At 42.5% G+C, this 27,966-nt stretch overlaps 1 protein-coding gene across 2 annotated transcripts in view; it reads left to right on the top strand.

Moving 5' to 3' along the window:
- The window catches only part of LYRM4 (LYR motif containing 4), a 156,967-nt gene that overhangs the window by 18,628 nt on the left and 110,373 nt on the right, over window positions 1-27,966 (top strand). For both annotated transcript variants that reach the window (XM_033216112.1, XM_033216113.1), the window contains exon 2: window positions 26,152-26,272. In XM_033216112.1, coding sequence (XP_033072003.1) covers window positions 26,152-26,272 — 121 coding nt within the window. The remainder of the gene's footprint in view (window positions 1-26,151; window positions 26,273-27,966) is intronic.

Raw genomic sequence — 27,966 nt, 5'->3', positions numbered from 1 at the left:
ATTCATCAGGGAAACGGCACTTACCAAGTTTCAGGCTTCATGGAGTTTATGTTCTACTGAGATTGATGCTACAAGAGAGACGTCCAATACTTTTGGTCACTGAATACACTGGAGGCAGTAGTCTCATAAATGCCTTTGCTGTACAAAATTCTATACTGAGGCTAAGTTAAGTTCGATTCCAGGGATCAAAACATTGGAAGAATTGGTTTCATTCAAATGCTGATGAAAACCATTGTAATGCTAATAAAGTCTGTACTTGCCTATGAGACTGTTGACTGCCTTAGGGATCTCTCTTCCGTACTCACACAAATCCCTTATTATTTGCTAGACTGAGAAGAAAGGGTAGCTCCAGAGTGAATTAACATTGATTGAATACATGCTGTCACGCAGTATATGTTACAGACTTTAATATGCATCGTTTTATTTAGTATAGAATCACTATGAAATGGGTATTCTTCATTTTACAAATACAATCATAACAGCTCTTTTTAACCATCTCCCATGGGCCAGACACATGCTAGGCCCTTCCTTGCATTATCTTATTTAACCGTCATAAAAACTCTATTAAGCAGACACTTTTAATTTCCCCCATTTTGCAAACAAGAAAGCTGCGGTTCATAGAATAGAAGTAGCAAACCTAAAATAACTAAGTTGCTATGGAGCCAGCTTTACACCGGATTCTCCAAAGCCAACGCTTTTCCCCATATTCCACGTTGGTTCAGGCAGGTACATGCTCTGCCTCCACCTCCTTCTGCATCTTTGGATGTGCTTCTTTATGTAAGTGATAATAAGACTGGCGCGTTCCAGTGTCCCGCCAAGTGAGCCCCGGCCATTGAGCTGCTGCTGGTATTGCAGTGAAGGTTTTTCTGTTCTTGCCTCCCCTTGACTTCAAAGTACAGGTCATAATGTGGACTCTTTAGTTGTTACTCCCTAAATAATTATTTTCATTTTCTTGGCAGTCCTTTCTTTCCCTGGCCATGCTCACAAAGCTGGGACCTACATTGGATACTGCTATTGCGGGTTTACAATCCTCAGTCGACCTGTCTGCGGGGAGATGGAAGCCCCTGAGTGCTTTGCCCAGGATATCCTGTCTTTGGAACTCCACTCCTCCCCCAGCTTGGCAAAACCCTTTGTGTGCTCTTCTTTTAAGACATAGGGTAAAACAGATACTTAACAACCGTCATTTCACAGTTGGTATTTTAATAGATATTTCTCCCAGCTGCTATTGTTTTAGATGTCTTAAGTAAATATTTTTGTATTGTGTTTGAATATCCTAAGGTAATATTATCACAAAGGGTACAGTTTTATAAATTGAAAATAAATTAACTTGGGTGCATGCCATATTCCGAAGTGTCAACAGAGGAGGGTGAGTAGTGTTAATGTAAAATATTTCTGCAAAGTAGTAATAATGGGTGGCAGAAAAAATGAAGAGAAAGGAAAGATAGGAGGCAAGATTTTACCAGAGTGAGTCGGGGAACAAGCAGACACACAGAAGGCCTGGAAAGGTTGGAGGTACTGTAAGGAAAGTTTTCAGCAATAGCGTACAGCTGAGGCTAGGTTTGGCGGAGCTGGGGGGAGTACTGAAAGGTGATGTCGTCGAAGCCTGTTGTGTTTTGAGCCTTAGTTTGCCCTGTTGACCTTAATGGAAGGAAAGATCCGAGACCACAGGCCCTGGGTTCTACCTGATTGGCTGCAGCAGGCGGCATGAGCATCCCTGCCGGGGGCATCAGCTTCCCTCCTCTCTCTGTCCTCTCATGCACTTGTTCTATCCCATGGCCAGGTACTGTTCCCTATGCGGGTGGTGAGAATGTGGCTAAGGGCCTGTGCTCAGGGACCCTCACGGAGCAGAAACCCAGATTCTGCAGGTCCACATCAGGACCTGGAAGAGCCTGTAACCCTCCTGGGAAAAGACCAGTGTGGCCTGTGCTGATGAGGAAGTCAGTGATACCCTACAGCCTGCTGCTGGTGGGGTGGCCTGTGCCCTCTCCCTGCTGTCAGCTGCTCTCACTCCTCACTCTGCTGCAGTCTGGCTTGCCACCTTCCTTCTTGTCACTTTCCTTCCTTGTATCTTTGGCCGGTTTAGCCCGTCTGCAGCGTTTTTCTTCCTTCCCTAGCCCGCAGGACACCACCTTCTCCTTGCCTCTCCCCCTTTCTTGGCCCCCCTTGACATTGGGGGCCCCCTGCACTCCATCTTGAGCGTCTCACACCCTCCCTAGATGCCCACACAAGTCATGGCTCCAGCCTTGTGTGCTGTAGTGATTCACCTCCATTTGGCCTTTCCAGGGGCCTCCTGGGCATTTTCTGGTTATGCTACCAACACTTCGTATCCAAACTAAAACTGCACATCATCCTTATCCCATCCTGGCCCATCAGGCAAACGCAACACTCCAGCATTCCCTCTCACCATCGCAGTATTGACTTGCACAAGCTGGAAGTCACTTCACTTTCTCCCCTTACTTTACCATAGTCAGTAGGTCCTTATGCCCAGCAGGTTCTCTCTCACTTATTTCCCTTGCGGACTTTCTTTATGTCTCACGAGTGACTGCTTTTTGTTGGGTCATCAGTTTCTGTCTGCATTTTTACAGCCCCCTCTGGGTCTATCTGATTGTGCTACTTGTTTAACACATGGGTGTAAAAGTAGCATAATGGGTTATCAGAAGCAGAATTCTTCCTTTAGAGGCTAAAATTTTGTCAAGAAAATTTGACTAGATAGATTTCAAATGCATAAATGCTGAAGGAGAGCCCAGGTAATAGTCTTGGACTATGAATAACTGTGTCCAAGACGTTATTATGTTTATATGAAATAGGTTGGATTTGCTTATAAAATTCAGGCATCCTAGTAGATTCCTTTTCTGCTGCTGGAAATAGTAAGGTCTGACCCTGGGTCAAAATTAGCATTTGTTTCCTATCATGTAGAAACTTCAGCAAAATAGACAGGATCATAAAATTAACATTTGATTGTTCTTCACAGATCTGTATTCACTTCACCTCACTGAATTGAATCACCCTGTTATTTGTTTATATAAGGAAAAAAGAACAAGTCAACTGACTGAATAAAATATGGATTATTTACAAGGCCCTTGGACTCATTCCTATTTAAATGCTTATGATTTGTTCGTTGACTTAACTTACATATCCAGTGCCTATACAAATTCAGATAATCAATGATGTCTCTTTAAACACAAATCCTCTGGCCGGGCTCGGTGGCTCAAGCCTGTAATCCTAGCACTTTGGGAGGCCGAGACAGGCAGATCACGAGGTCAGGAGATCGAGACCATCCTGGGGAACACGGTGAAACCCCATCTCTACTAAAAAAAAATACAAAAACTAGCCGGGCGAGGTGGCGGGCGCCTGTAGTCCCAGCTACTCAGGAGGCTGAGGCAGGAGAATGGCGTAGGAGACGGAGCTTGCAGTGAGCTGAGATCCGGCCACTGCACTCCAGCCTGGGCGACAAAAGGAGACTCCATCTCAAAAAAAAAAAAAAACCACAAATCCTCTAATAAGAATTTCTTTTTTAACATGAATATAGAATTACCCTGGGAGTGACTTCTCTTAACACTGTCATTTTGCTGTGTCATGATTAAATGAAATATCCTTGGACTGCCCTGTGAACTTTACCATCTTTTACCATTGTTGTTCCAAATTCTCAGTAAGAAATTTTAGAACCCTATCATGTCTCTCAGTATATAGTTTATACTCTCATAGTTTATTTGAAAACAAGTTGCATTTAATTTTATTCTGTTTTTTTTGTTTGTTTGTTTGTTTGTTTTTGTTTTTTTTTTGAGACGGAGTCTCGCTCTGTCGCCCAGGCTGGAGTGCAGTGGCCGGATCTCAGCTCACTGCAAGCTCCGCCTCCCGGGTTCACGCCATTCTCCTGCCTCAGCCTCCCGAGTAGCTGGGACTACAGGCGCCCGCCATCTCGCCCGGCTAATTTTTTGTATTTTTTTTTAGTAGAGACGGGGTTTCATCGTGTTAGCCAGGATGGTCTCGATCTCCTGACCTCATGATCCGCCCATCTCGGCCTCCCTAAGTGCTGGGATTACAGGCTTGAGCCACCGCGCCCGGCCTTAATTTTATTCTGAATTTCAATGTGTTTTTAACCACAGATCAGAATTGTTTGTGGGTGCTTTAAGTAAGAAAATCAGGAAAATAAGAATAGGAAAACCAAAATAAGCCCTGGGATGAGGTTTCCAAGCAAAAGAGTGGTTAGAAGGCAGGACAGATGGTAGGCAGCCAGGAGCACGGCCTCAAGTCTGGTTCTGAGCTTCCCAGCAGCCTATGCAGGGAGAGGACCATGATTAGTAATGTAAGTCAGAGTGTCTGTGATATACAAGCAGCCAGTTTCTTAGACTTGTAACTCAGGAACGAAAGCGCAGGACATTCTCTTATGCTCTTTTGATGAAGGGCAGCATCCTCAGCGTAAATACAACGGTCTCAAAGGGCCTGTGCTTCTGGTATCCTGTCATGTTGGCTGACAGCACAAGGCCACAGTAGGAACGCATTTTGCAGGTAACCAAAATTACAGGTCCTTGGCACATCCACAGGCGCAGCTTAGCATATCCAGAAGAGTAGATATGGGGCTTGCCTTTTAGACAGTCTTTCATAAGTAGTGCTCAGTTCAGCCCAACTTTTGATACATTTTAAACCAGTGGTCCCCACCCTTTTTGGCACCAGGGACCGGTTTCATGGAAGACAATTGTTCCACGGACTGGGGTTGAAGGGGGAGGGGATGGTTTCAGGATGATTCAAGCACATTACATTTATTGTATAGTTAATTTCTATTTATTACATTGTACTATATAATGAAATAATTATGAAACTCACCATAATGTAGAATCAGTGGGAGCCCTGAGCTTGTTTTCCTACAGCTAGATGGATCCATCTGGGGATGACGGGAGACAGCAACAGATCTTCAGGCATTAGATTCTCATAGGGAGCGCACAACCTAGATCCGTCGCGTGCGCAGCTCACAATAGGGTTTGTGCTCCTATGAGAATCTAATGCCACCACTGATCAGACAGGAGATGGAGCTCAGGCGGTAATGCGAGCAGTGGGGAGTGGCTGTAAAGACAGATGAAGCTTCGCTCACCTGCTGCTGTGTGGCCCAGATCCTAACAGGCCACAGACCCAGGGTTTGGGGACCCCTGTTTTAAACACCAGTGGATGTGAAGTTATACTCCCATACAAACTGTAGACTGAGTAGAGAGCCAGTTCTTTACCTTGAGGGATTTCCAGTGGACAGAGTCAAAGACCCCTAAGAACTTTGAACCTGCTGCAATTCAAAGCCCTTCTATTCTGTTCCTTAGAGATTGTTTTTTTTAAGAGACAGGGTCCCACTGTCACTCTGGCTGGAATGCAGTGGCGCAGTCACAGCCCACTGCAACCTCGACCCCTCGACCTGGGCTCAAGTGAGCCACCCACCTCAGGCTCCCAAATAGCTGGGACTACAGGCGTGCAGCACCACACCCAGCTATTTTTTGAATTTTCTTCCTTTTTTTTTTTTTTAGAGGCAGGGTCTCACTGTGTTGCACAGGCTGGTCTTGAACTCCTGAGCTCAAGCAGTCCTCCTGCCTTGGCCTCCCAAAATGCTGGGATTACAGATGGGAGCTACTGCACTTGGGTCCCTTAGAGATTTTTTTTAAGGGGATTATTATAACAGACCATCTCTTTTAAACAAAATAATGTTCAGATGAGACTGTCGAATAACTTATAAACTATAAGTCTATAGGGTTAGTTAGAGCTGGGAGCCACTTAACATGTACCAAAAATTGAAACTTTGGTTTCAGAAAATTTTATCTAACGCTAATTTTTTTTTTCTTTTTTTTTAGTTGGAGTCGCACTCTGTCGCCCAGGCTGGAGTGCAGTGGTGCTATCTCAGTTCACCGCAATCTCCGCCTCCTGGGTTCAAGCAATTCTCCTGCCTCAGCCTCCCAAGTAGCTGGGATTACAGGCGCCCGCTACCATGCCCAGCTGATTTTTGTATTTTTAATAGAGACGGGGTTTCACCATGTTGACCAGGCAGGTCTCAAACTCCTGATCTCAGGTAATCCACCCGCCTCAGCCTCCAAAAGTGTGGGAATTACAGGCATGAGCCACCAAGCCCAGCCTAACGCTCATTCTTCTTAATGCAATATTTTGAGCTCAGAGCCATGATCTATCAACACCACTCCACTTGTTAATTGAAACCTCAATATCCACTACGGGAAAATGGCTTTCCCTCTATGCTCAGGAAGAGATATATATGACTGTATTTTGTTCTTGTAGAGTGGTCACGGATTTGTTGACATAGAGTTCCCTCTCAGATAGTGTCAAAAATGTGGCATTTAGCATGATGTTAACATTTTTTTCTTATTCTAGGCCAGTATATTACATATACAGTATTAGGAATCTCAAAACCAGTGAGAACATTTTATATTTTCACATTTTTTCCAGTGGCAGTCAGTAAACACATTTTCTTCTGATGAAACCACTTCGTAACCAAATAAAGCTCAAACACAGGGGTAAAAGAACAGACTTTGAGCTATGTTCTTAAGACTAATACAACCAAATTATTTTTCTGTTCAAAGAATTTGAAAGTAACTTACATCCACATACTTAATCTTGTGCCGGAGTAGAATTGTAATGATGTGTTTAAATACCTTATGCCTGATACAGCAAATGTTGAGTATAATATACTGATAAATAGAGGTATATGTAAATTATTTCCACAACTACCAAATATTAGCATTTGTTGTAATGGCTATTCAATGAATAATGAAGAGAAGATAAGCATGTGATGAGTCGCCAAAACATAAAACTATTATCCAAAATTTCTTGTGAAGTTAAAAAAAAAAAATGAGTACTGTATTAGTTTAGTCTATTGATATGTATCATTCTTGTGACTAAATGTAACCGAATTTTTATTCCTTTTAAAATAGAAAACAGCTTATGGGTCTTTGTGATTGTATTTTCTTTTAATTAAATAAAAAATTACAATGTGCCGGGCGCAGTGGCTCACACCTGTAATCCCAACTACTCGGGAGGCTGAGGCAGGAGAATCGCGTGAACCCGGGAGCTGGAGGTTGCCACAAGCCGAGATCATACTACTGCACTCCAGCCTGAGCGACAGAATGAGAGTCCATCTCAAAAAAAAAAAAAAAAAAATTACAATTCAACAGTGGTTTTGGCACCACTGTGTGCAAAGCATAGTAGGTCCTGTGGGGGAAGTAATGATGGAAAGGGGCCAAGCACTGTCTTTTTTTTTTTTTTTTTTTGAGACAGAGTCTCACTCTGTCACCCAGGCTGGAGTGCAGTGGCCGGATCTCAGCTCACTGCAAGCTCCGCCTCCTGGGTTTACACCATTCTCCTGCCTCAGCCTCCCGAGTAGCAGGGAGTACAGGTGCCCGCCACGACGCCCAGCTAGTTTTTTTTGTATTTTTTAGTAGAGACGGGGTTTCATGCGTTAGCCAGGATGGTCTCGATCTCCTGACCTCGTGATCCGCCCGTCTCGGCCTCCCAAAGTGCTGGGATTACAGGCTTGAGCCACTGCGCCTGGCCAGCACTGTCTTAAAGAGATGCAGAACCTGGTGGGAGGAGAGACCTGCAGTGAATCCCCGGGTACAAGGCAGTAGAATAGGTAAGCAGCGTGCCAGGTACAAAGCTCAGCAGGTACACGGCTGGCAGTGTACCTGGGCTCTGGGGGCTTGGGAGTAGGGGGACAGGAGTTTGGCATTCTCATTGGTAGAAACCGAATTTTGCTTGCTAGCTGGAATTCTGAAACTACAGCTTTACTGGTAATTTCTTTCTCCCTCAATCTAATAATATTACCAGAGAATTCCATCCCATGTTCAGTTCCACCTTTTTAAAGACACCTTTCTTTTTTTCTTAAAACTCCTCTCTCTTTTTGCCAAAACTTTGTATTCCGTCTTCCATATTTTTATCTTTCCTTTTCTGTGTTTTCCTACTCATGTAGAACGTGGGATTTTGAATTCTATACTTATTATTAGCCTGTCTTTGCAGAATTGCTTTCCCTGTGGTGAAATTCTGTTCATCCTTCAAAGACATCACCTTCCCTGGAAAGACTTCTCAAAGCCCCTGCTGAGTTACTCCCTCCTTCTCTGTTCTCAGAGCGCCGCATGTATACTCCTGTTATAAAACAGAGTAATTTATAATATGTCCCCAGTACCAGGAGCTTTGTAAAGCTTGTCCTGTTTTCCTTTGAATCCTTACCACCTAAGGGCACCTGGCACCTCTGCAGAGGAGCGCAGGCGTGAACGGAGCTGCCCGGTGAAGGCCACTTGCCACTGGGTGATAAGCACATGAGGGCCTCATCTCACAGAAGTTCCTTGTTTTGTCCACATCTCAGGGATGCTAGACACAAACAGAACAAGTAATTTAAATAATAGTGAAAATTTCCCTAAAACTAATGCTTCAAATGTAAAGCAGTGCTAAATTTAGTCTTCCTAAACAAGAATGAGAGTTTTTTATTTTGTTCTTTTATGTTTTACATCATGATAGAAAAATGTTGTATAGACTGTTTTCAGAAATATGATTTGAAATTAGAGCCAATTTTGGTCACCTGTTTTAAACCACATGAAATGATTAGTTATCGTTGTTGGGGAGGAGGGGGTGAAAGGGCAGGCTGTAGAACTGCATTGTGACAAAGAATGTTTATATTAGACCAGGTTTCACTTGCCTGGGTAGGCATCTTCTCAAAGCCAGTTATGTACACGACCATGACCCAGCACAGGGATCTGTATGGTCTGGGACCTTTTGGGAGAAGGGACCGTGAATATATTGAAGACCTCTGTTGCAACTAATGGAACTCACCCGGCTAAGATTATCAGATGCTAAGCTAAGCATGATGGCATGGACCTGTGGTGCCAGCTACTGGGGAGGCTGGGGCAGGAGGATCAGTTGCACCCAGGAGTTGGAGTCCAGCCTGAGCAACATAGAGAGGCCCTTCCTTTAAAAAGAGAGCGAGCGAGAGAGAGAGAGCTCTGAGGCACTTCTTAGGATATATGGCTAGAGGGTTATGTGAGATTCAAGTAAGATACGTTGAATCAGCCTCCAGCCTCCGAATGTTGAAGGCACTGGCTAGGTAGATATTTTGTGCAGATCAGCATTTCCCACAGTATAATGGATGTTACTGGGGGTGGGTAAGGTTCTGCGAATGAATCCAGGTCCCCAACTTTGCTTCTCACGTTCCAGGGCTTCTCCACTGCTTTAATATTCAAGTTTTCTTTGTGATTGTTTTGGGAGTAAAGGGAATAAGATACTATGTTTCTTCTTCCTCACTTAGGACTAGTATTTTCATGTAACACATGCTGGGAAATGCTGGTTCACATGTCAAATCTGATTGTCACCTGCTTTCAGCTTGCGGAAGCACAACTAGGCAATCAGAAGGCCCTCCCCATATTTGCCAAGTCACTCTTTTTTTTTTTTTTTTTTTTGCCTGCCATTGATATGTGGATGAGACCCTCTCTCAGGAAATGGGAAGCAGGGTGTCTTCAGAGAGAAGGCAGTGAGGACATCTTCCAGTGGAGCCTCCACATACTGAATGCTGGGCATGGGGCTTTGTGTGCTAATCCGTGGATGAGCGTTCTCTTAAGTATTCTGATAAATACAGAGTATCACACTATTGTGGCCTTTAATGCAGGGTGCACAATTTTAAATTTTTAGTAGGTAGTTAAGATGGAACTCAGTTAAGTGGGTCTGTCCTACATTAACATGGTTGCTAAACACCCACAGGGAAGCTGCTGTTTGTTGATTCTGAACAGGGCTTATTGGATCTTGGAATTACAAACAATACTGAGGCCAAATACCTTCTTGCTCTGAGCATTTATGTATATAGAAAACTCAGCCTTGGGCTTAGGCCAAGTCATAAAAGTTTCATGCAACTCAGAATGAAAGTGTGTTGCCGATTTCTGATCCCTGAGGTTTTAGTGCTAAAATACAAGTGGTGGAGAGTAAACTCCTTCTTTCACCATTTGCAACCTGGTATCTACATACTTAAGGACAGCATCCAAACAGCAGCAGTTGCTGAGACCCTGGACCGAAGCAATGAGAAGATACCAAATTCAAAAAGAAAAGACTCCAGTGAGATATGTGAATGATTTTGTTACCAATGCAGCAAATTCTTTCTTGTACTTCTTTGCACTGCTAGAAAATATACTGGCTCCTTTGATGTAATGACCCTCAGTTGCCTGTCTTTTCCATGTCTTCTAAGCCAGGCATGCTCTCTTTAAGTGTCCGGAAATTGGCACCACCTCTGTGTAGCATCTTTATTTCTAGAGAATTTCCACAGCTGGGCTGTCCGGTCAAGCAGGCAGTTTTCCTCGGAGCTCTGCAGAGTGACTGCAGCTTACGGGAGTGACCAGGTTTCTTCAGCGTCAGAGTGCCCTGAAGGGAGCGATGTGATCTTCCCTCAGGTGAAGACTCCTTCTGCCAATCCTGTGGCAGGAAGGAGAGGAGTCCAGTTTATATTATTCAACAGTTTGTTTTGAGACTGCATTTTTTGACTTGACCTTCCATGTCTGTTCTTCTTGCATTTTGACAGATCAATGCCAAGTGCCATTCTGATATTGTTTGGTTAGTATTAAGAAGAAAAAAGTGGCATGGTAACCAGTAACAATTTGTAAATGCAAATGTTTGCTCAATTTTATTCAGTCTCAAAGTCCTCAAGTTCTTTAAAGTAAAAATAAATCCTAACACAAACACCTACTGGATGATTCACAGGGATGTTATGGAAATAAATTATGTAATGCATGGAAATATTTTGACCTACTTGGAAGAAAGATGCTGTAACAAGTTATTTGTATTATAAATAGCCAAGCAAACAAACTTTGTTGCAAGACAATATGGCACTCCGACCAAAATAACTATCCCTAGTTACGTTACAGTGCGTGGTATTGGTATTGTATTCCGGGTCTCATGCTGCTTACGGCATCCCAGCAGATGAAAGAAGCTAAGTGTATTTTCAAATTTATGGAATTTTAGACTGGACAAGACTTTAGAAATGCCCCTTCTCTGCAACAGGGAAAATTAAAGTTCTCCAAAGGGAGAAAGGGTTACCAGAATTTTTTAGTAAACACAGGCATGTGGTTCACATGCTCATCTGCATAAAAATTACATACAGCATTCGGAGCCCTTTAACTTCAAGAAGTGAAGTGAAGTTAGCTGATGAGTTCCCTTGCCCTAAATTCAATCCAGTATTCAGGGATTCAGGGAACAGAGGCCCAGCTTGTTCCCTTGCTGTCCTTTCAAAACCAGGACACTCGGGAAGCCCAGCAAGCTTTTGACTATGCTCTGTGGCCTCCCTGAATTCAGCCCTGAAGCCTTTTTATTTACCGCCTGGTTTGTAGCTTTCTTATAAATGGGTGAGGTTACTGTACACCTGAAATGTTCGGGGGTTTTTTGTTTGTTTGTTTGTTTTTTTGAGACAGAGTCTTGCTCTGTTGCCCAGACTGGAGTGCAGTAGCTGGGATTATAGTTGCCCACCACCACGCCCAGCTAATTTTTGTACACGGTTTCACCATATTGGCCAGACTGGTCTCAAACTCCTGACCTCAAGTGATCCATCCACCTCAGCCTCCCAAAGTGCTGGGATTACAGGCGTGAGCCACTGCACCTGGCCTTGAAATGTGTTTATATAGACTTTTTTTTCCTTCTGAATAGCCCAGTAAACATTCTGCCATTTCACATATTTTAGGAAGGGGGAGGGAGAATTGTTCTGCATTTTTGTGCTGAGTTCATCATCCTTAATGACGTGTCCAGAAGAAGGTAGATGACTGATATGTGTCCCCTTTTCTCCTTCCTTCCTTGCTCATGTGTTGTTGCCAGTGACGAATAGCTGTTGGAAAGGGTAAAGTGAAAGTCATTTTCTGGCCGGGCGCGGTGGCTCAAGCCTGTAATCCCAGCACTTTGGGAGGCCGAGACGGGCGGATCACGAGGTCAGGAGATCGAGACCATCCTGGCTAACACGGTGAAACCCCGTCTCTACTAAAAATAAAAAACTAGCCGGGCGAGGTGACGGCGCCTGTAGTCCCAGCTACTCGGGAGGCTGAGGCAGGAGAATGGCATGAACCCGGGAGGCGGAGCTTGCAGTGAGCTGAGATCTGGCCACTGCACTCCAGCCTGGGTGACAGAGCGAGACTCCGTCTCAAAAAAAAAAAAAGAAAGTCATTTTCTTTGACTCCTATTTCCAAAGGAAATTTTAATGAAGACATCTAATGACCAAGAGGAATTTTCATTGTTCATGCTCTATTTTCCCCCATAAAGTGGAAAATCTAGAATTAACTGATCTACCATAGGTAGTTATTCTCCATAAATTTTAAATAATTTAAAGGCCATGTCTTACATTATTGGCTGGTTCACACTATAATTTTAAAATAAAATTTAGAAAACTGTGTTCTGTAGCCTGATATTTAACTCCTAATACACGATGGAAGCTTGAGCTGGCTTTTCTGGTATGAGATCAAGCTCAGTCTGGTAGGTGGGGGAAGAAAATAAGCCAGAAAATCTTTTCCATATACATGGAGCGTTTATACATGGGGACTATACTGTCACAGTGATACTTTTAGAAGAAATATGACCAGTTTCATAAGAGGATATGTAGATGTGAGGAAAGTGTGTTTTTCCCCTGACAAAAGTAGTTTGTAGGACTCCACAAATGAAGCACATGGTCATCTTTGAGTCTAGGAGCATGTGAGGAGGGAACTGCGGGGTCTTAGCTACAGCCACCAGTTCTCAGCCTTCAGCCTTCAGGAAACTGCACTGTCTGAAAAGGCACGTCTAAAACCAAACAAAAAAGGAGCCATCGACCTCGCTGCGGCTTGATCTCTATGCCTAACTGCAGACAAGCTAAACATGTTTCGTTTTATAGGTGGCCTTTACTTTGATAAATTAGTTTACATTTTGAAAAATCTTGTTTGCAACAAAATGTCAGTGGCTATGAGGATAAATCCAAGTGATAGAGTTTAATTTTAATAAATTATAGGTTAAATATCTTAAATGTTATTGAGCACCAAAAAGGACGCCTGGGCAGAAATACTCCTAAACTTTTCCCCTAAGGACTGAAAGGAGCATCTGCTGTAGAATGGTGATGTTTCTTTCTTTCTATTATTTTATTAATTTTTTAAGACAGTGTTACTTTCAACAGACCCTATAGAACCTGTCTTAAAACCTGCAGTTGTATGAAACTGTGTCATGTTGTTTTGAATACACTTTTTTTGCACATAAATTTCATATTTATCTCAACAGATACTTTCAATTGATTTACCATAATTTCTCTGACTGGTTTTTATTGGACATTTAGATTAGGACTTGAGTCCTACTTAGAGGGCTGAGTCAGAGGATAGCCTAAATCACAGGAGCTGGGGCTTTGGGAATTTTAACTGTGGAGGAATAAATTACTAGCACCACCCACTCTGAGTCATGGAGAGAGTTCTTCCCTCCCTCTTTGCCCTGATGTTACACCCATCTGTCAAAATTGCACCTGTGGATGTAATCAGACGTCTGCCTTTTCTGTAACTACACCTGGGCATCAACCACAGCTGGAAGCCAGTCACCCTCTTTGGCAAATTGGTACCGCCACAGTGGCCATTTCCAGCCTCAACAGCCTTTTTCATTTGTTTGGCAAGTTCTGGAGTCTGCCCACAGTTTTCAAAATGACTGTCCCAAATGAGGCTCTTACCAAACTTCTTCACTTTTTTTGTTATAATTGTTTTTTCTGAGGTGTAACCCAAGAGCCACATTAAAAAACAAAATTGTCTTAGCTGTGTCTACTGACATTTTTTTTTCACTTTGAACTTGTTTAACAAATATTTTTAAAACCTTGTGTTCTCTGTTTTCTCATGGGGATTGTACTATTTTGCTTTTCTGGACTATTAGGAAATATTCTTAATTTATTAAACTTCGCTAGTATTTTATTATTAACAAAGATATTTAAACCATTAAGTTTCATCTAAGTATGGCTTTCACTAAATTCCAAAGATTTTATGCATTATCTTTTTCATTATTTTAAAGACACTTTCTTGGCCCGGCGTGGTGGCTTATGCCTGTAATCCCAGCACTTTGGGAGACCAAGGCGGGTGGATTACCTGAGGTCAGGAGTCCAAGACCAGCCTGGCCAACATGGGTGAAACCCTGCCTCTACTAAGATATACAAAAATTAGCTAGGCATGGTGGCACAGGCCTGTAGTCCCAGCTACTCCAGAGGCTGAGGCATGAGAATCACTTGTACCAAGGAGGTGAAGGTTGCAGTGAGCTGAGACCACATCACTGCACTGCAGCCTGGACGACAGAGCGAAACTATCTCAGAAAAAAAAAAAAAAAGACTCTTATTGTGTAATGAATTTCCTCCAAGGCCCAATTATTATTTATGACTGTACTTCCATGAATTTAGGGGTTTTTTTCTGCCATATTTACTACATTGTGATCAATAAGTATATGCTGATTTTTTTTGTTTTGTTTTTGTTTTTGTTTTGTTTTGTTTTGTTTTACTTTAAGTTCCAGGATACATGTGCAGAATGTGCAGGTTGTTCCCTAGGTATACATGTGCCATGGTGGTTTGCTGCACCTGTCAACCCATCGTCTAGGTTTTAAGCTTCACATGCAATAGGTATTTTTCCTAATGCTCTCCCTCCCCTTGCCCCCCACCCCCCAACAGGTCCTGGTGTGTAATGTTCACCGCCCTGTGTCCATGAGTTCGCACTGTTCACCTCCCACTTATGAGTGCGAACATGTGGTGTTTGGTTTTCCGTTCCTGTGATAGTTTGCTGAGGATGATGGTTTCCAGCTTCATCCACGTCCCTGCAAAGGACATGAACTCATTCTTTTTTATGACTGTATAGTATTCTGTGGTGTATATGTGCCACATTTTCTTTATCCAGTCTTTGATGGGCATTTGGGTTGGTTCCAAGTCTTTGCTGTTGTAAATAGTGTGCAGTAAACATAACGTGTGCATGTGTATTTATAGTACAATGATTTATAATCCTTTGGGTATATACCCAGTAATGGGATTTCTGGGTCAAATGGTATTTGTGGTTCTAGATCCTTGAGGAATTGCCACACTGTCTTCCACAATGGTTGAATTAATTTATACTCCTACCAACAGTATCAAAGCGTTCCTATTTCTGGTGTTCCTAAGCTGGTCGGGTTTTTTGCAAAAATCACTGACCTCCTAACAATCTTATCTACTCTCTGTAAAATTTGCTGCCTTGTCTCCTGTGATTATCCTGGCTTTCCAGCTTCTAGATTGACCCTTCTTGCTTTCTCTCCTTTCATAGATCCTTCTCTGCCTGCTCTTAAATATTGGTATGATTTCTCCAGGGCTCCTTCCAAGGCTAATGCCTCTTCCCATTCTATGGCTTTCATCAGAACAAGCTTTCTTACCCCATGGTGTTGCCTCACACTTCCTTGTCCCTGATTTTCAGGTTTATTGCCAGTCTGAACCTTCTCACCTGAGCTCCAAAACTTTATTTCTGGAAGCCTATTGGACATGTCCACCTTGTCCCATTGTTGCCTCAAAATAAACGGTCTAAAAATATACTCATAGAGCCTTTGTCTTTATCAACTAAATACTTCTTAATCCAACCCCTCTTCTTTTCACCAGGGTTTAATTCCTCATCATATATCTCACCTGCCTGTATGTGTTGATCTAATTGTATATACCCTTCCCCATTCTCTTCTCACACAATTTGAGCCCTCTCTACTGATGTTTCCTTATTGTGGTATATTACTGATTTTTATTATATCAATAGGTACTTTAAAATCATTAAGAAGTAACAGTTATCGTAGTAATTTAGAAGGCATAAATTTCAATAACCAAAAGTAATTATTGTTAACATGCTGTCATATTTCCTTCTGATTTTTCCTACACATATATTTTCCATAATTGAGATCATCCCAAATATCAAATTGTATCTTTCACTTTTAAAAACTTAACAATGGCCCAGGCGCAGTGGCTCACGCCTCTAATCCCAGCACTTTGGGAGGCTGAGGCGGGTGGGTGATCACCTGAGGTCGGGAGTTTGAGGCCAGCCTGACCAACATGAAGAAACCCCGTCTCTGCTGAAAATACAGAATAGATTAGCTGGGCGTGGTGGCCCATGCCTGTAATCCCAGCTACTCAGGAGGCCAAGGAGAATCACTTGAGCCCAGGAAGCGGAGGTTGCCGTGAGCTGAGATTACGCCATTGCACTCCAGCCTGGGCAACAAGAGCGTAACACCATCTCAAAAAAAAATGTTAACAATAGATGGTGAAGTTAGATTCATATTCAACAACTTCCACCAAAACAAACTCTGGAAAGACCAGAGTTAAACATGAAAAATTAAGCCAGTAAAGTTCTGGAGAACACATGGATGAATACTTGTTTAAATCTCACAGTAGGGTAGGCTTTTATACATATGAACACAGAAGCTGTAACACAAAATTTGGTACACCTGACCACACAAAAAGTGAACATTTCTACATCACAAAAATAAAAAGCACCATAAACATAGCCAAATGGCAACAAACCAGAATGAATATTAAAACTCTACACAAAAGGCTAGCTTCTTAAAGACCTCCTTACAAATCCATTTGAAAGACCAATCACTCAATTAAGAAGAGGCAAAGGATATAAACAGAAGTGCAAATAGACTTGGGACAATGTGGTGGACATCGTACATAATGAGAAAAGGGCAATTAAAAGTAAAATGAAGTACTGTTTTTCACCTATTAGATTGATTAGCAAAGATCAAAAAGTTCGATGATGCACTGTGTTGGCAGAGATGTTGGGGACATAAACCTGTACTTCCTATGAGGAAAATAGCCTTATAATGTACAATTTTTATAATATTTTGCCCAGTAAAATATTTATCTATCTTTGAACTATCAGTTCCACTTTAGAGAATCCATCCCACACATAAACATGCACAGGATGCTACTGTACGCAAGGACGCTGATTACCGCATTGTTCGTAGTAGCAAAATTGGAGACAACTGAAACAGCCGTTCATGAAGAGGGCTACCCGAATGAATTCTAGTTCATCTGCACAACAGGATATCACCGTCTTTAAAACTGGTCACCTTTATTTGTGTTATTATCAAATGATCACTAAGATAGATTTTCATTTAAAAATTAAAAGTCTACAGTATGTTTAGAAGGCTACCATTTGTGAAAGAAAAAAAATGGTACACGTACAGATTTTAATATGAACCTAATGTCTCCAGAAAGCTGTGAAAGAAACTGCCAACTATGATAGCCTCTAGAGAGAACTGGTTGTTTAAGGGACAGGAATGAGAGGGAGAATGATTTTCCACCTTACATCTTTTTTACCTGTGACTTGACTTTTTTTTTTTTTTTGAGACAGAGTCTCACTCTGTCACCCAGGCTGGAGTGCAGTGGCCGGATCTCAGCTCACTGCAAGCTCCGCCTCCCGGGTTTACGCCATTCTCCTGCCTCAGCCTCCTGAGTAGCTGGGACTACAGGCGCCCGCCACCTCGCCCGGCTAGTTTTTTGTATTTTTAGTAGAGACGGGGTTTCACCGTGTTAGCCAGGATGGTCTCGATCTCCTGACCTCGTGATCCGCCCGTCTCGGCCTCCCAAAGTGCTGGGATGACAGGCTTGAGCCACCGCGCCTGGCCCTTGACGTTTTTTTAAAACATCTTTTTTTTTTTTTGATTTGGGGTCTTGCTCTGTTGGCCAGGCTGGAGTGCAGTGGCTCATTCTCGGCTCACTGCAAACTCTGCCTCCCAGGTTCATGCCATTCTCCTGCCTCAGCCTCCCGAGTAGCTGGGACCATAGGTGCCCGTCACCACGCCCAGCTAATTTTGTATTTTTAGTAGAGACAGGGTTTCCCCATGTTGGTCAGGCTGGTCACAAACTCCCAACCTCAGGTGATCCTCCTGCCTCAGCCTCCCAAAGTGCTGGGATTACAGGTGTGAGTCACAGCACCTGGCTTATTTTTTGAGACATTTTCACTCTTGTTGCCCAGGCTGGAGTGCAGTGGCACAATCTCGGCTCACTGCAGTCTTTGCCTCTCAGGGAGGTTCAAGTGGTTCTCCTCCCTCAGCCTCCCGAGTAGCTGGGATTACAGGCATGCACCACCATCCCTGGTTAAGTTTTGTATTTTTAGTAGAGATAGAGTTTCACCATGTTGGTCAGGCTGCTCTCGAACTCCTGACCTCAGGTGATCCACCCACCTCGGCCCCCAAAGTGCTGGGATTACAGGCTTGAGCCACCGCGCCCGGCCTGAAACATCTGTTTTTAAAGCTACATAATTTCATAATTTATGTAGCCAATTCTCTATTATTGAAAACTTAGGTAGTTTCTGTTTTTAATGCTTATAAATCTAAAATGAACATCATTCTGTATATTTCTGCATATTTCAGGTTATTTCTGTAGGATAGATCCCTAAAAGTAGATTACTGGGTAAAATATTAAGAACATCAGTATCCATCCATTAGTATACTGTTTTCTTCACAGGAAGTACCAGTTCGTGCTCACACCAGCAGGGTGTACCTGTTCCTTTGTCTTTTCAAAAACTTCAGGTAATTTGGTGGACACATAATGATGCCTCATTTAAATTTTCATTTGTTTGATGGTGACTGAGGCTGAACATTCACACATCTATATCTGTCTGTTTCATCACTCTGTAGTCTCTTGTGAGTTATTGTTTTATCCAACTTATTTATTTACTGTGGTCTTATTGTCTTTCTACTCAATTTATATGTGCTATTTGTATTCTAAGGATATTAATATTTTGTCATATTTGTTTCTAACTGGCTTAGATCTTTAAAGAGGAATAGGAGTTAGCCAAGAATCCAGCTGGAGAAGGACGCTCCATGTTTGGAGAAATAGCAGGCCTCCAGGAGAGAAAGCCAGGGAGACTGCAAGTCTTCCAGGATGGCCAGAGTTGGTGGTCCTTGCTGGAAGCTGCTAGATGGAGTAGGAGAGATGAGCAGGAATCCAGAGAGTCCTGTAGGCCGTCCATGCCAATGCAGTTGATCGTTATCTCAAGATAATGGAAAACCATTTGGGAATTTTAACAGGGAAGTGTGTAATAGGTTTTATTTACAACTGCCCAAAAACCCGAAGCTTTGATCTCCAAAATGGATTTTCTCACGGTAATTTCACCTCCCACTGCACAAGCCTCCATTGGTTGCCCTCCTCCTTTTTAAAACAATTAAACTCAATTATTTCACCTAGTGCTTTTATTAATAGTTCTTTCCCTTGAAATGCTCTCATCCATTTGTCTTTTCTTAAGAGATGTTTGGCGCTGAACGATTTGTAGGAACACTTGAAGCAGAGTTGAAAGGTTAGATGACCTTTCTAAGTTTTGTGATGCCAGAAACAATTTTTTTAAATGCCTCTTCAAATGGACAACTACTTGGCTTTATACCAAGCACTTAACAAAGATTGGATAGGGGTTATCGACCTGTGGAGGAGGAATAGCCTAGGGTTGAGAATCACAGGCTCTAGAGTCAGCTGGGTTCAGAACCCAGCTCTGCCACTTACAAGACATGCGGGATCTTGGCCTACATTTTTTAAATCTCTCTGAGTTGTAGTTTGTGAGGATTAAATGAGATCAATATGTATCAGGTACTTAGCACACTACTCGGTGCATGGTGCGTGTATCATTAATTGATGATATTCTTTTGTTAACCTATTGTACCCTCAAAACAGCAATGCTAAATGACTGTGGAAAGCAGCCCTTTTCTTTGAAGATTTGAAAATAGGTATCTGAGGATGTGCTTATCTGTATTCCATTCGATATTAACTGCTTAAAGTTCTTTCTGTCCTTAAAGTATTCTTTCTCTTAACCTTGGAGTCCAGGGTTTTATAAGTAAATATCTTGGCATTGTCCTCTGGTTGTTAAATTTCAGTGGTGAGTCTTCTCAATTTTTTATAATCACTTCTGGGACATTTCCTTCCATTATAAATTTAATTACCTATGCAGTTCAGTTTGTTCACACTTATTATTCATAGATTATATACCTTTGCCCTATTCTGAAGGTTAATTTTTTAATACATGTTTCTCACCAACATATTTAATTTTTCCATGCTTTGTATTTGAATTTCTAGTTTGTCTTCTGTTTTCTTTAATTCAGTGTTATTGCTTCCGTCAGCCATGTACATATTCTCCAACATTGTAATCTTTCTTTTGTGTTTTCTTGTTTTGCTCTTCTTAAAAGTGGACAAATGTAATATAACTTCTATACTTTTTTTTAATTTACTTTAATAGTCAACTTACTGAGGAATAATTTACATACAATAAAGTGCATCCATTTTAAGTGTACAGTTCAATGATTTGACAAACCTAAGGGGATGTGAAAACACCGCCACATTCAAGAGAAGGACCACTCCATTACCTCAAATCAGTCCCCTTGGGCCCTTTGTGTTAACTTGGAATAGCTTCTGTTTCTTATATCATCTCTTTATCTACAGATCTTGTCACCCTCCAAACCTGAGACCAGCACCCCAGTTATTCTCCACCATATTCCCAGCTCCTGGCATAATGCTTACAGAGTAGGCATTTAGTATGTATTTCTTGAGTAAATTCTAATTGTGAATTTTGTAATCATTGCCTTCTAGAAGTTGTTTTAATCTTTTTGCTGCAAACCCTTTTTTCATGGTTTTGTTTTCATTATTGATTATTGATATTTTTCTTGAAGTTCTTTTTGATATTGCCTATGGTATTTTGATAAGCTCATTTATTCATTAAACATGTATTGAATATCTTCTCTGTGCCAGACACATACAGTGGTGAGCCAGAAAGATTAGAGTTCCTGCTACATGGGGCTTACTTTGTACCAGGAGCTCACATTATCAGAAAGAAGCTTTCTGCTCTTCTTCACTCTGTTATATACCCAGAGTCCGTGTGACCTTCAAATGATCCTTGAGCTTCCTCTCCGTAGGCATCATGATCCATTTTGTTATACACCACACACATAAATACACCATAACCCCAAGACTGTTAAATTACTTTGAGAGAGAAGAGCCTGAGCCAAGATTGGGACTGAGGAGTTGGAGAAATAGAGGTGATTTAGAAGGGATGTGGAAAGTTAACATCGGAAGATTTATGATTGGCTGCATATAGGGAGTTCTGGGAAAGGAAAGAATTTAGGATGAGTCTCTTAAGTATTTGACTTGGGCAGTTGGCTACATGAAGATTCTCCTACATGAGGAAGGAAATACTGGTCATCATGAGCACTTCAGTTGTTTTTGGTTTTTGTTGTTGTTTTTAGATATTGTCTTGACCCGTAGCCCAGGCTGGAGTGCAATGGCATGGTCTCGGCTCACTGCAACTTCTGCCTCTGGGTTCAAGCAGTTCTCCTGTCTCAGCCTCCCGAGTAGCTGGGATTACAAACATGCGCCACCACGCCTGGCTAATTTTTGTATTTTCAGTAAAGATGGGGTTTCACCATGTTGGCCAGGCTGTTCTCGAACTCCTGAGCATGTGATCCGCCCACTTCAACCTCCCAAAGTGCTGGGATTACAGGCATGAGCCACCTTGCCCAGCCGGGCACTTCAGTTTTGAATGTGTTCACTGGAAGAGTCTATATTTTAGCTGACAAGTCCAAAAGGCAATTGGGTATATGGATTTTGACCTCAGAAGGAAGGTCTGGACTAGAGAAATATTGGTAGCCAATGGCATCTATATGGCAGGTGAAACCTTTGACAGATGCAGTTACTGGCAGAGATCTTATAAATAAGAAAAATGGTTCACATATATGCCCTAGAGAATACAGCATATAAGGGGCAGCAGAATGAGATGAGCCCACAAAGGAGCTTAGGAAGGAGTAGCTACGCCAGACACCGTGGCTCACACCTGTAATCCCCATGCCTTGAGAGGCCAAGGTGAGAGGCTCACTGGAAGTCAGGAGTTTGAGACCAGGCTGGGCAGCATAGTGACACCCTGTCTCTACAAAATAAAAATCAGCGGGTCGTGGTGGCATGCTGCTCTATTCCCAGCTACTTGGGAGGGTGAGGCGGAAACGATCATTTGAGCCCAGGAGTTTGAGGCTACAGAGAGCTATAATAGCGCCATTGCACTTCAGCCTGGGTGACAGTGAAACCCTGTCTCTAAAAAAAGAAACCTAAAACTGATGGCCTGTGTACTGCAATGAGTGCTCTTTAGACATTAAGACTTGAATATGAAGACTTGACCTCCAGAAATTAACAAATAACAGTGTCATGGAGGCGTGCAACACAGTATTGTCAGATGGCATGTCCTCAAAGATGCATGGGGTGAATCAGTGATCTGGAAGCAGCAGCAGGCTCCCGGAATACACCAGCACCCTCCTCTGGGCCCTGTGGACTATGGGGACATGCTAGAATTTAGCAGCTTCCCCTTGCACATTTCAGTTAAGGCAAGTAGGTGGAGGATGTGTCCTTCCAAGTCATCGGAGGTAGATGAGTTTGCCCCACAGAGGCCAGTAGAAAGGATTGAGCTTTTGTTGTTCCTAGGATACTTGAGTTAAGGTTGCAGAGGACCAAGAAAAGGCAGGATGTGTTTATAGGATGGGTACACAGAGAAACCAGCACTTGAGATGCTGATGAAGATAACAGAAATGAAAGGCATTACATTAGCTGGTTTCCACATCACACGTGGGATGCTAAAGCTGATATGAGCCTCTAAGTGCTCAGAGGCTGTGATTCTGGCTGCATTTGGTGTTTCTGGGACGGGATAGAGTAAAGCAGAACCTCAAACACTAACGAGCTTTCGTTACTGCCTGCTGTGTTGCTGTGCAGCTGGGAAATTGGAGTGAGTGGAGGAATCTCAGAAAAGAGTATAATCCTTGCAATGGTAAAAAGAACCTGTGGGCACTTGAGATCTAATGACAGAATGAAGCAAAGGCTGGGGTGGAGAAGGAAAGCCCAATGGGACTCTCCTGCGCAAAGAAGCATCAAGAAACTGCCAAGCTTCAGGACAGTGGAAAGGACAGTATGCGTGAGAACATCATCACCTCGCCGTTTCTGTGGATGTGGGGCTGCTGCTTTGTATTTGGTTGTGTTGCCCTTTCTGTGTTAGTTTTTCATGCTGTATTCAGACAGCATCTGACTCATTAGGATCATCCTAATGCATGGCATTGTGTAGCAGCTAGCTGCCATTTTCACTGCAACATCTGCAAATTTTTCTTTGAAATGTTCTTGCTCAGTGGTATGGTCAAGAAGCTGGTAGCCAGAATCTGAAAAAAAAAAAAAAAAAAGAAAGAAAGAAAGAAAAAAGAAAAAAAAAATGGTAAAAACCAGGGCAGGGCCAGGATTGAAATAATTGGTGATTAGCCCCCGCCACCAAATTTGAAGATTCACTCAAATTTGTAATGACTTTCACAAAGCTGTGATCATTTGAAATAAGAATTCTTACAACTAAGGAATCAACTGTTCATGCAGTAGGAGTTTTGTGTTTCTGAGCCAGTGAAATATTTTCCCTCAGGGCAAAGAATAACACTTGGTGCTGTAAGTGGGGCAGAAAGAGCAAGACAGAGAGGAGGGAACCATTACAGCATTCATCTCAAAAGTGCATCGAAAATTTGAATCATGACTCTTGGTTGCTTTAGACACATTTAAGTCCAAGATCTAGAGCTTCTTTTCTTTACGTAAGGACTCTGGAGAGCAAACAAGAATACGTAGCAGAATATCCGGACCCTGGACCTTGAGCTCAGTTGATATAAATTGTTGAGTGTTTTAAGCTATTTTCTCACTTCCTTAAACTTTGGAAGACCTTAGGTCTTTACATTCCAAACAGTACTCCTTTTTTTCCTAGCTATTCTAAGCTAGTTACTAGCTTTTCGAAAAATGAGTTTAGCGGTGACTACTGTTGCCCATTTGTTTGTCTGAGAAACCCATGCAGCATACGAAATGAAAAAGTGAAACAATAGACGATTCCTGGAGGTAAATTCATGTTGTAAACCAATTTTGCCTATGGAACAAATATTAGAATTAAATTATTTTGTCCCCTCTTTGCTGCCATCATTGCCAAAAAAGAAACTGCTTTAGAGGAGTGTGTGGGTGTCAAGAAGAACAGTGATACTGTTATATAAATAGCCATTAGGCAATGTAAGAAAGTGTGCCAGAAATTGCTGTTAATTTACCTAGCTGCTATCTAAAATCTTGTTAGATTAGCAGCTGCACCTGAGGAGAGTCTGTATCCAATGTATTCTATTTGTAAAATCCTCCCATATCTCTTTAGAAGTGAATGAGCCCCAGTTATGTAGCAGCTGCTAGTACATGGATTCCATGCCCAATCACTGTAGCCCTTTAGGATTGATACTGAGCACCCAGCAGCTCCTCTGAAATACTCCAGCTGGTTCACAGAGGGTTAAGATCAAAGTCTCAGCAGTGTCTTACGTTCTGAAAGTACCAGTTCCTAAACTCTTCCCTTCTTTATGATTCCTAATATTATAAGATTTAGCTTTACTCTTGCTTTTAAATGCAAATAGACCTGACATTTGAATTTTTTAATGTAAAATGCCCTTTTACTTTAAAAAACTTTATCTAAAACAAAATTTGTCCTTTTTAAGATAAAGTTTCCCAGTAAGTGGTATGAGCTCCTAACACCCCCTCCCTGCTGCTCCCAAGGAAATTGATATTCCCTTCTTCTCAATTCTTTGCCTATATTTCCATTCTTCTGTTGCTAAATATTAATGCTGGCATCACACGGATTCTTTAACCAGTGCTCAAGGTTAAAAGCAGAGCAGTCTGTGATCATTAAGAAGACTGGAGAACCAGCCACTATGGCGTGTGCCTGTAATCCTAGCTCCTTGAGATGCTAAGGCAGCAGGGTAGCTTGAGCCCAGGAGTTTAAGACCAGCCTGAGCAACATAGCAAGTCCCCATCCCCCCCCAAATTTTTTTTAATTAGCCAGGCATGGTGGTAGGTGCCTACAATCCTAGCCACTGTGGAGGCTGAGGCGGGAGGATCACTTGAGCCCAGGAGTTTGTGATTGCAGTGAGCTATGATCATGACACTGCCTGGGCAACAGAGGGACACCCCATCTCTAAAAAAGAAAAAAAAAATAGAGAAAATGTTGTCTCACATGTCTGAGTCAGTCTGCTTCTCCTTAGTCTTGTGCCTTTCAATCTGGAGTAGATGGGGTGGAGCTAGAGATAGGCCATAGCCATCTGAGTGTGGGACTGTGTCTAAGGACTGCTGAGTTGTCTGTTGTGGCTAATTATCCAGACCACTCTACCTTCTGTACATACACTGTGGTGTGACTGTAAAGATGCAGGACTAAGGCAAGGTTATGGCATGAGGAGAGGGAATACTAATTGCATTAAGGTGTAACAAGTGTTAAGAACAGCTTTCATTTATTGAGTCTTTCTATATAACAGGCTTTGGGCCAAATTCCAGACCCATGTTATAAAGCCAAATCCTCCCAGCAGCACTTAGCAGTATTATGCCTTTTTGACAGATGAGGAGACATGGCCCTTTGTTAAAAAGCTTGCCCAAGTTCACACAAACAGTAGGAGCTGGAGCAAGACGACAAACCCAGGCCTGTCTGATCCGCAAGCCTTGCTGTGGAACTGCTGTCCTGCACTGCAGGTGATCTGTCTGGTTGGGGGTGGGTGGTAGGCGTGTGCACTTTCAAGATGGAGGAAAAGAAAGCATGTTGGTCCAATTCCACAGGTTCAACTGTGGTGGGATCCTAATGTGGACCACAGAAAGGGAAGTGAGAGCCAGAAGATGGGACAAGGATTGGAAAGCATAGGTCACTATCTGGGTACATGCAAATATGAGCATCATTTAACTTCTGAATCTTTTTCTTCCTTTTTTAAAGACAAGGTCTTGCATTGTCGCCCAGGCTAGAGTGCAGTAGCACAATCATGGATCACTGCAGCTAACCTCTGAATTCTTGATTTATGTCTGTACACTAAAGGTTCAATTATCCATGTAAAGGGAGTGAAGCCAGATGTGAATAATGCTAAAGAACCAATAATCTAAGGAACTCTTCAGTAGCAGTTTGCCATTTGTATGTGACTTGTTGAGAGTAGATTTATTTTCCTAAATCTGTTTGCTTAGTCATCCCAGAATGGCAATGGATCTGCCTGCGCCACGAGCAAAGATCAAAGTGGATTATCCATAGGGGAAGATTTAATTCTAAAGGAAAAGCTTTTAAATTCATTTGAAAGCATACTCTCAGACACACTGACACCTTTTCTTTTTTTTCCTCTGAATTCATTTAGAACATATGCTGTCAGGAGGATAAGAGATGCCTTCAGAGAAAATAAAAATGTAAAGGATCCTGTAGAAATTCAAACCCTAGTGAATAAAGCCAAGAGAGACCTTGAAGTAATTCGTCGACAGGTAAGATGGTTCAGTGACGTTCTGTTTTTCATTAAGAGCTTTAAAGTTTGACATATCCCCCTTGATTAGACAGCAGTGCTTTTGGTGTTGGGGATTTACAGAGCAGGATCATGAAACTCTGTTCCTTGTACTAATACAGACATGTAAAGGTGAACTCTCATATTTTCAGATTCAAGTTGAACTTAAATATCAGCTTTCCAGAATTTCTAGGAAGTGTATCCTTCTGGAAAGCTGATACTTTAAATGTGAGAAACTTCTGCATTACTTTGAAAGCTAAGTTTTTATAAGATGTATTGCACATGCATACTTGGATATATTTCAGAGTATAAATATATTCTCCGTTTCCTAGTATTTTTAATCACAATTCAAGATAAACAAAGTGGCCCTTTTCTTGAAGACACCATCGTGGGTGGTGAACCTGAATTACGTAGCCTCATGGGAGGTGCATCTGGTGTAAAGTCAGCTGCTTGGGTGCTGACCACATAAAGGACCCTGGAGGGCGTGTTTTCATTTCGTGGAAGTGCCAAGGATCACCTTGTGCTTCCTTTGCTCATTCTCGTGAGGCGGGCGGGGCTTCTCTCATTCTCGTGAGGCGGGGGGGAGCTTCTCTCATTCTCGTGAGGCGGGCGGGGCTTCTCATTCTCGTGAGGCGGGCGGGGCTTCTCATTCTCGTGAGGCGGGCGGGGCTTCTCTTTCTCGTGAGGCGGGGGGTGGGGGGAGCTTCTCTCATTCTCGTGAGGCGGGCGGGGCTTCTCTCATTCTCGTGAGGTGGGCGGGGCTTCTCTCATTCTCGTGAGGCGGGCGGGGCTTCTCTCATTCTCGTGAGGCGGGCGGGGCTTCTCATTCTCGTGAGGTGGGCGGGGCTTCTCATTCTCGTGAGGCGGGCGGGGCTTCTCATTCTCGTGAGGCGGGGGGGCTTCTCTCATTCTCGTGAGGCGGGCGGGGCTTCTCTCATTCTCGTGAGGCGGGTGGGGCTTTTCTCATTCTCGTGAAGTGGGTGGAGCATGTGCAGCGGCTTGATCTCCTGGGCGGTCTGATAACATCCCCAAGAGTAATTAGAACGTCAGAGATTAAAGTCACCGTCCACCGATGGGTGTTCTTGCTGTCTAAGAAACACCCTTTTCGCTGTTTTTCTTGGACTTAGCAGCAATCACGCAATAAACTCCATTTCTGCTTCCATTCGTGTTTCTCTTTTACTTGCAGGAAATGTGTTTATCAAGTGTGGAGGGGAAACCCTTTACCATTTCTGTAAGTTATGCTGTACTGTTTTGAGAGGGCTTTAGCATCATCAGGAAATGCCAGCTTGGCTGATATTAAATTAGATAATAATCTTTCCCTGACCCTTCTTCATGCTTGACTCTAAACAGAATTCAAAAAAGAAGCAATATTTGAAACTATACTTTGCAGTTTATGTCAGGATTAAAGGTCTTGTTATATTGCCTACATAATATAACAGTTCTTTCTAGAATAGCATTTTGGATTCTCATAACCGTCCTTGAGTTCTACAGCTATTTAGTAATAGAAACTGCCACACTCAGACAGTCCTGGGAAATGATCTCTGAAGCCATGAGGATAGTAGGGTACTCAGAAAAGAAACTGATCTGTACATTTATATATATTTTGAGTGGCATTTATGTGAGTAAACATTTTGAACTCTAGAACAATGGCATTTCCAGTCACCAGTAGTTGAATTT

Source organism: Trachypithecus francoisi, unplaced genomic scaffold (assembly GCF_009764315.1).
Source record: "Trachypithecus francoisi isolate TF-2019V2 unplaced genomic scaffold, Tfra_2.0 Lachesis_group10, whole genome shotgun sequence".
NCBI lineage: Eukaryota > Metazoa > Chordata > Mammalia > Primates > Cercopithecidae > Trachypithecus > Trachypithecus francoisi.
The sequence above is the reverse complement of the archived record's forward strand: the minus strand, read 5'-3'. Positions and strand labels throughout refer to the sequence as shown.